The sequence below is a fragment of the Callionymus lyra genome, chromosome 2 (assembly GCF_982586985.1).
Source record: "Callionymus lyra chromosome 2, fCalLyr1.hap1.1, whole genome shotgun sequence".
NCBI lineage: Eukaryota > Metazoa > Chordata > Actinopteri > Syngnathiformes > Callionymidae > Callionymus > Callionymus lyra.
In genome coordinates, this window is record NC_141819.1 from 37,633,062 (window position 1) to 37,642,663 (window position 9,602).

Consider the following 9,602-nt stretch of genomic DNA (forward strand, 5'->3'; position numbering starts at 1 on the left):
CTCATTCGTCCTGGAACAGATTTTATACCAATTATGCTCTTTTAGGAGGTGGAGTGCAACTGGTTACACATTTCTTGCTTTGGAAAAATCAGGGGGAAAAAAACGAAGTGATGCCACCTGACTGCATTTAGCATGAGTGCATATAATGTTATAGGTCAAAGCACTCTTTAAAAAAGCTTTTACTTTACTAGGTGTCATTTTGTCAACATTATCAAAGCTCATATGCCAGATGACTTTAAGGAAAAAGTTTGATGTTCTTTTACTCTTGTAAGACAATGATAGACAAACAGCACTCTCCAACATGCAACCAACAGTGGAAATGTCTCAACTTTGTCTGGAGTCCCGACCTATCAAAAAAACTGATCTAAAATACTACGATGACAAAGAGGCATATCACTGTCTTTCATCCATCAGGTATATTCCAAGTGTATTGAGTGATCTCCACAGAAGACTGGACTGGAAACATTCTAGATGATAGATGACTATGGTATGATGATATTTCAGATTCTTTCTCTCATGGGCTTTGTCGGAACCTTCTTTTAATGTGGACAACTGGTGGGAAAATTGATTTCTTTACTAGCTCTACTTAGACTCCCCCCCTTGTGCCAATGGTAAGGTCTTCATTCTGATGCTCCAACTAGAGATGGTACGATGTCCTGCTTAGATACAACAGAGGTATTGAACTTTGAATTTGCCTTTCTACCATTTTTTTTATCTTTCCCAGCAGTCGCCAAGAGCAAAACCTCATGTAAACGACAACTCTACACTGGCCCTATCTTGCCAAAAACTGCAGAGGTGGGAGAACACATTACACAAAACTTGAGTGAAAGACTTTGTGGAAAGGTTCAAGCCTCTGAAGTTACCTTATCTCCTGCTGACCTGCCCTACTGGGACGACGCTCCTGCCAGTAGACAACATCTTACAACTTGAGATCCTCCAATATGCCTTACCACTGTTCTACCACCAACCTTCTGGCCACTTACCTCCAACACAAATTAAACGATGGCTGGATAAACTGCAAATCTGTTCGCTAAAACAAAAATTGTATGTTTAACCCTTTAAATATTATTTTTTGACAAAATCATGACAACAAAAAAACATTTCCAATTAAAGATGCAAGGGATGATTTTTCATGTGACGGTTGCTGCAAATATAACATAAACAAACATAAATGCAAACAATCAAAACACTAGAATGCTGAATATCTGTTGTCTTTGTCTCAATTCCTTGAAAGCTGGGATACTCATCTATATTTAAGTACTGTATGTTATAAGATCAACTGACCATGCGAGTATTGACTCTTCCCAAAACTGAGCAATAAAAATAGTTTTAGATAGAAAAAAAGGTTGATTTTCCACAATTAACCCAAAAAAACATGTTTAGCTTCATAGTGACAACTCACAACATATTCAAATTGAATTAAGTAAATTAAGTAAAAATAATAACTTAATGTAGAATTCAAACTATATATGTAAGATCACAGACACACAGTGAGAAAACCAAACACCAGCAAAGCTTAAATGCAGCATGTACAACATGTACAGTATAGTATACTGTGCTCGATCAACTACAAACACTGCAAATAGTGGAGATGTGAACTTACGTACCCCAAACAATTCATTGTTTTCTCGTCAGTCCATAATCCAAAATAAACTACAATAGAGCGCCAATTAGCAAGAACTACAAAAGCATTCGACTTGTGTTGAGAGAATAGAGATAGTGAGACCTCAGTGAATGCAGCAGGCTGCCTAAACCGAGTGTCAGGGGATGGGGATACGGACACACACACACACACACACACACACACACACACCCCCCCCCCCCCACACACACACACACACAGCCTGAGAGAGAGAGAGAGAGAGAGAAGATGGAGCTACAATAATGAGAAAGAATCCATCAAACAATCCTCAAAGGTGTGAGGGCGTGATGAGATTGGAGGAAGACCACAGAGAATTAGCATGAACTCTTTCACTGCTGCGTGAGCAAATATATTAGTCCGACATATATATAAATGATAACAATCTAGGATTTTGAATAATTCATGCGATATTAAGGGGCGAGAAGAAAATAATTGGAGTTGAGGAAAAAAAAAAACGAGTTCAACTCTGTCTTATGCTACAGTTATGCCAGTGATGATGTCAGAACTTCATAAATAATAAAGTGTTGCCATATGTCTTGTAATGAAGTGTTCCCCTGACACGTGTCAGTAGTAAAACCCTGGTACAATACAACCACACAACAGTTTCACGTAAAACACGTAAAAGTTGCTAATGTATATATGTAGGGTAAAGGGGGCTAGGAGGTTACAATTAGGATAAGGGTTAGGGGGTTACAGTAAGGGGTTAGGAATTATGGTCAGGGATAGGTTAGGGGTCACTGTTAGTGTTAGAGTAATAATTAGGGTCAGGCTAAGGGATAGGTTAGTCGCTCAGTGTTAGGGTGATAGTTACTATAAGGGGATTACAGTATGGGCTAAAGTAGAGTTAGGGTTATATGAGGGTTAGGGTTAGACAAAAGAAAACCAGTAAACAGGAATACAATCCAAAAGCAGATGGTGTGTGCTGAATGTGAAATTAGTGTTTGAGACACAAGCCAATTTTAAAACCAATTCTAACCTTTTTGTTTTACGCTGGGTGTTTGTGTAACTTCCTGTCTCACTGCAGCAAGTCTTAAGTGGACAAGAATTTCGGCCTTTTGAACTGCTGCATTGGCTTTAATTTTTAAAACAGGATGTTGCAACTTGGGTTTGACGCACAGACTTGTGTGCTAACCATTGCACCATTACGCTAATGATGACACTTGCTTTGCTCAATCCTGAGGCTTAGAATTCCTTAGTCTGTTCAAACAATATTTTAAAAAGTATAAAACACCCAGTCACATGAACGTTAAATCATTTCAGTGAATCAATCATCTATATTTGCTAGTTTCATAGTACACACCACCAAAACCTATGAATTACAAGTGAAATATTAACACATTTGTGAGTAAATCTATTGATAAACAAACACATATACAAACAAATTCACACAAATCCATAACCTTTGCCAAGTAGTTAGTGGAAGTAATAGAAGGAGTGGTAGTTGTGGGGCAACATATTAAATATGAGGCTAGAATTCAACTGAGAGTACCAGATCGTACTTTATCATTATCCAAAAACAAATGTGCAGTAATGACAGATTGGTTATATCGGTCAACAGAGAACCAGGTCTTTGAAAAGTCACAATCTGGCATCAACATGCTGGCGTACCCTCAATAATCGAGCAGGTAATTTAGTAAACCAAGATTAAAACAGAATGACCGTAATTAAATAAAGCACAATAACAAATTAAAATATCCAAATTATTGAGAACAAAGAGTTTATTATGTGGTGACTTTTCAAGTTGCCAAGTGGGTGACCACCCAGTGAAGTGGTCATTAGGGGGTGTTCAGTGGGATTTAGCCAGAGTGACAGATGGAGCAAACCTTGACCACAAGAATGGCTCAGAAATGGGGTCATCCATTTACACGGATACACAAAAAAAAAAAAATTCACTCAACATAGTATTACACTTTTTTTCCCCAAGACAGATTCAGGTTATCTTCGTTTTTAAAAGGCAATACATGATACATATGGAATGCCACAGTGCCATAACTAGGATAACAAAACAGGTTTTGAAATACAATTGAAGGAAATAAGCAATTTGGGTATAATACTCATTTGTATACAGTACACATGTATGTGTGTATCAATTTAATTTAATGAATCTCAAATATAAAGCTTTTTTTACCTGAAACCTGCCTGAGAACACAATATCATGAACCTTTTCAACTGCAATCCAAAGTATCTGATAATTTCTCAAGGCCTGTCAGTTGACTATGAATTATATTAAAAGTAAAAGACCTAATTGCTTGATGTGCTTGAAATGAAGTTTCTTTTTTATTCCATTGATTCTTGTTTGCCTCTATTAACCTTCTAAGATGATCCAGGATTGGTGGCATTGTTATGTGTAAGCAGGCAAGTTATAAGAAAGACATGTATCTGCATAATTAACACTAGCTTCACTAGAAACATTAACCTACCTGATACTGGAGATGAGCTGGCGATGCTCCTCAGTGGTTAAAATATCCGGAAGGATGGAGGACAGCCAGTCCACTTTCTTCTCTGTCGCATACTGTTTCAGCACGGCAAAGAGTCTGTCTTTCACTTCAGGGTCATCTGCCAAAATCTGGTCAACCTGAAGGCAGAAGCTTTTTATTATATTTTTAAGCAAGTTCGGGTTATATCAGGGAGTGACTTCACCTACCCTCCTGTTGAACTCCAAAGCCTTATGTTTGCGGTCTTGTCTTCCACCGTCATCCCCCGTTTGACTGTCCTCAATGCTGACGCTGCGTTTTTGCTTTGACCCGAGACACAACACCCCCAAACGCAGGGTTCGCCCCTGAGACGACTTGATGAGTGCTGCCGCTGCCTCGTGCTGTCTGACGGGGATGCCATTGACCTCCAAGACAAAATCGCCTGCCCTTAAACCTGCTCGACCGGCCGGTGAGCATGGCGAGCAATCCTCGACCAGCAGAGGGCAGTCACCGACGATGGTGAAGCCAAAGCGGCCATCTGGACCAGGTGTTATATCCATCTGTAAGGCAGAGAGGATCTTTATTGCCTGCTCATTAATAGACTTTTCATGCTTGGTCATTCAGAGTCCAGGACCTGCTGTATGCGGGAGACCACCCCAATGCTCGGGGGTATGTTCTTCTGCGTCTGAGCAATGGCCATGACGGCTTGTGGTCCCAGTGTCGACACATTGTGTCCCTCAATCTCCAGAACTTGGTCCCCAGCTTGCAACCCGGCTAAGTGTGCGCTGCTTCCCTCCTCCACAGAAAGGATGTAGCAGGGTCCAGTCCCACCCAAATGGAACCCAAACTCTTCAGGCCACCCCTGGTTGGAGGTAGGCATGTTGAGGACTGGAGGAGACATAATCAGAAGAAGCAATTTAACGGTTATGATATGTAAAGTTAGGGATGTTTACAGAGGACTCTTTTCTGCCTCTTTTAAGAAGTGTCTTTGTTTGGCTATTTTCTTGATGAAGAGAGAAAGTTGAATACTTTGACATACAGTTCCATGGAGCCACTGTTTTAAACCCACTGTCATCTCAGAGAGGAGTGTTACTGTCTTTGTCCTACTAGCCTGCAGGATATTTGGCTCTCAGAATGCTTATGTGCTCTTTACTTGCCCTTTAACATAGAACCTTTACCAAGTTTGAATCATTGGACAACTTAAGTGACTGTGTATTGGCAAGAATCTGGAAATAGGATATGTGTCACATTAGAGGTGCAACGATATAATTTTTAGATATATAGCAATACTGTACGATATATTTGAAGTATTACCCGTGTGCTTGACATACTAGTGGTGGCTTGTGAAAAAGATTCCAGGTGGGCCTTTTCCAGTACATTTACCGGCATATACCATTGAAAGAATCAGTCAAAAATAGTCTTATATTGATCTTGGTCAATATTGATTAAATTTGGAAAGGCCAAGTCCAAAAACGGTGTACACTACTAAGTGAGCTTAAAGAGCTCGCAACAAAGAATGAATGTTTAACATTATGTATTGCAACTATGAGGTTCCACCCCGAGAATATATTCATAAATGAAACTTCTCCGTTACTTTTGAGGCGTGAATGATTGGCTGAGTTACAGAAACGAGATGTGACTGATGGGCTCTTCAAAAAAGCGACCCCAGATAAATCAGAGATGACAAATGACAACACAAACCAATAATATAATTAGAATGTATATCAATGCCAATATCATTAATCAGTCCCAATATAATATTAAAACTAAACAAGAATAAAAAATAATATATTAATAAAAAAATATAAAAAGGTAAAGAATTCTAAAATAAAACAAAAAAGAAATCGGCGCCCTCTATGTACCAGCCGCCACCCCGCATGACTCCAGCTTTCATTTGTTTTGATAATATATAAAATAAACCAAAACAGCTTTAAAAGCTGCTGGAGTCAACTTTATCCTCTTGTCCTCAGTCATTTGGGATCTTGTGGGACATCTACCATTGAGTGGGTCTGGAAGTATATTTACAAGACAAATATTTTAAAAGCTGTGTACATTTGTATGTTAGTTGTAAAAAAATATATATATATTTTATACACACTTTATTGTAAAAGAAACCATAAAATAACCATGATAACAATAAATCCCCCTAACAATTAAAAGATAGAAAGATGATGCAGTGCATTTGAATATCTGTAATGCATAAAGAAGTCATGACAATATGTAAGTGATTTCATACTGTCTTACATCTTGACTACCATGTCTTCCTGCCATATTCTGAAACGTTATACTAATGAAAATCCGATCACAGGGGGCTTGTAATGAGAAGCACAGTCATAGGGGTCCTTAATTAGCCTTGTTAACTGGGTAAAAGATGGCGGTGACCAAGACATAACTTGTGGTTGTATCTCATTATATTGCCTGCTAATTGGATCTTTTCAGTCAGTCATGTAACATTATTGCTGAGCCTGTTCCCAACAGTGAGCCTTACAGTTTGAACTGCTGTTGTCTCCCCAAGTAAGTAAGTAAGTAATTTTTATTTATATAGCGCTTTTCCAGACCAGGGTCACAAAGCGCTTCAACAAAAAAAACACAATTAAATAAAGTATATACTTTAAAGGTCAAGATAATACTGAGAACAACAGAGGGGTTCCAGAAAATCAAGGAAAAGCCTGAACAAATAAAAACGTCTTAAGATATTTCTTGAAAGAGTCAGTAGACTTGTTCTGCTATTCTTCTCTAATGTAAAGTTTCGAGGCAGATTATCGGATTAAATTCTTAGTTGCCCTCTGGGTGTCGTATGGGTGACGACTAACAGATAAACCTCACAATAATTTACTCATGAACCAGCTGCTATTTGGTTGAGAAGTCAGTTACAACTCGTACATCACCACAGCACCACCAGCTGGTCTAAAGGAGCAGCAGCCATGAATATTAAGAAAATATACTCACCCTAATCCAGGAGTGTCACACCAAAAAAGGTTAACCACAATCTAGGTTGCAGGACCAAAAAGATTTACCTTGTATTTGTTGCCACGGTCAATAACTAGTCTTCCTTTTAAAGATGATAAAGCAGATTTGCAATCATACATTTTAAATATATTCAGTTCACTACAGACTTTACATTGAATTCTGTGTCATTTTCTTACCTTTCCAGATTTAATTTTTTTCTCTGTTTGCTATAAAAAAAACGTTCAACCATTGTGCATCTCTGAAGATGATGTTACTAGTTTTCCTGTATAGACTTTAATGGTAACTTTTCAATTTAAAGCCATTTCTGGGCCATAAAACGGGTTGCCAGCCCAGACTTTGACACATGCATTATTAGTGTGATGGACTGAAGCTTTTCTTTGCCCCATTCATCCTGCTTTACTTCACAATAGAATAACATATTGCTGTGATGGACTGACCACTTCTAACATGCACTCAACATTATGCCTTTGATCTATTGGTGAAGAAAGACTCATTTTTACGTGACATCTTTCAGAGCTGACCCTGCAGAGCTGAGATGAGAAAAGTGAAAGAAGACTTACAGAGTTCTTTGGTGGGACACCGAGAGCCATGTTTGTTCTGCCGAAAAGAGTATTTCCCTTTTTTGTTTTGCAGAAACTTCTTCATCTTGATGAGAGGCTGTCAAGCACGGTGGTCTTCTCAAACTTCCCGATTGTTGTCTCTTCATGAGAGAAGGATGATTTGAAAGAGACGTGTTCTCTGCTTCATCCCTGTTTCCTCCTCAGGCTGTCCTGCTCTCACAGTGTTAATCGTAAAACTGGGACGCTTGCACCCGTGCACCTCAGTTCCTTAATAATTCTCTCTCCAAAAAGGATATTGTGAGGCCTCATTTGTCTATAAATAATGTGTCTTCTTCCTCCTCCTCCTCCTCTTCTGGCTACATGGCTCTCCGCGGGACTGCTCCTGGCCTAGAATCACTCAGCAAGGAAGCCCAAAGAGGACTAATTGGATTGTCAACTCCGCTGAAGTTCTGACACAGAGTTTCTCGGAGTGTGAACCTAATAACCGATCCATAGAGAAGCATCAGGGGCAAATTAGGCGACCAGCTTGCAGGATAAGTCGGATTATGGGCAACATTAGACATGCCCGACCCCCCTCACGTTAAGAACACATGCACCCCTTTAGATCCATAAATGCAATTTAGGGAGAAAGTACTTTTTAAGCTTAATACATCAAATGTGACCTGATAACAAATATATACAAACTGATTTTGTGAATAAATACATATTCATGCCAACAACTTTTCTTTTTCGTATGAGTCAGTATTTTATACTACTACTATTTCTGCTACTAATGCTACAATTTCTACTCTTACTGTCACGGTGAATACTCTTTCGGCTACCGATTCTTTTACTGCTACTACTTCTTTAACAGCTTCTACTTCTGCTACTATTGCTGTTCTTACTGTTATGGATTTACTGCAAATGATTATGCTAGTACTCTTATTTGTACTACTGCTACTGTCACTAAAGCTACTGCTACTATTGCTATTGTTTCTGTTTCTACTAATACTGGTTATATTGCAAATGTGACTGTTAATACTGCTACTGTTGTTGTTACTCCTGCTATTAATGGTATTGTTACTGGAATTGTAACTAGTGCTACTGTATCTACTGCTAGTATTGCCAATGTTACTGTTACTATGGCTTCTGTAACTACTGCTACTGTCATTATCTCTACAGCTCTAGTATTGCTATTGTTACTGTTTATATTGCTTATGTTTCCAATACTACTGTTATTGTTATTACTGCCTCAATTTCTACTGCTTCTACTACTCTACTATAGCTACTACTATACTGCTCCCAATACTGCCACCAATACTATACTGCTGGTACTATTACTACACTGGACATTCCGATCAGTGCTAATCATCGCCAAAACCATTTGCAACATTACTATATGAACACATGAACAACAGACAAGTTTTAAAAAAATTGAGGCTGTGTAGGTGCTATGTTTCAAAAAATGGTAGAACATATTTTAAACAGTTGACCAAAATATCATATCATTAATACCATGACTAGTCAGCGGTGTCTACCTCATTATAAAAGAACTATATTGTGTCAAGCTTTATACTCAGAACTTTCACATTTGTATGTAAAAATGATTGGTTAAAAGAGACATTCACATGTAAGTTTATGCGGATGATATTACGTCATCCAAACTCCAACTCATACAGCGATGACTTAAATGTCTAATTGGCCAATTATTTTTGATTCATTGCCAAGTACGGATGCAAACCAACTGCAATAGATTCAAACTAGCCGACCAATCAAAGTACTACGGTATTATCCTAGACTACTTCAAAAAACAAACGTGAACGTCCAGGTTCAATGTCGGAAGTGTTGTTAACACAACATAGGATTTGTTTGTGTTGTAAGTACAGGATAAAATAATGAAACAAGAGAAAACACAGAATAATCAATAGAAAAAAACCATAACTAAGCACCAATGCAGCCATTGTGCTGTGACTACACCTTTACAAACATGTGGGACTATAAAAGTGAATTAATATTTCTGCGCTTGATATTTAAACA

General features: G+C 38.4%; 1 protein-coding gene across 4 annotated transcripts in view; it reads right to left on the reverse strand.

Annotated features, from left to right (window-relative positions):
- grid2ipb (glutamate receptor, ionotropic, delta 2 (Grid2) interacting protein, b) overlaps positions 1-7,671 on the reverse strand; it is a 40,656-nt gene extending 32,985 nt beyond the window's left edge. For 3 of the 4 annotated variants that reach the window (XM_087785004.1, XM_087785003.1, XM_087785002.1), the window contains exons 1-4: positions 7,587-7,671; positions 4,691-4,944; positions 4,287-4,616; positions 4,063-4,217 (exon numbers count right to left, since the gene is read on the reverse strand). In XM_087785004.1, coding sequence (XP_087641130.1) covers positions 4,063-4,217; positions 4,287-4,616; positions 4,691-4,944; positions 7,587-7,671 — 824 coding nt within the window. Of the gene's footprint in view, positions 1-1,607; positions 1,757-4,062; positions 4,218-4,286; positions 4,617-4,690; positions 4,945-7,586 lie in introns of those variants that run through there. The other variant, XM_087785005.1, reaches the window with a different exon arrangement.
- Positions 7,672-9,602: the final 1,931 nt, after the last annotated feature.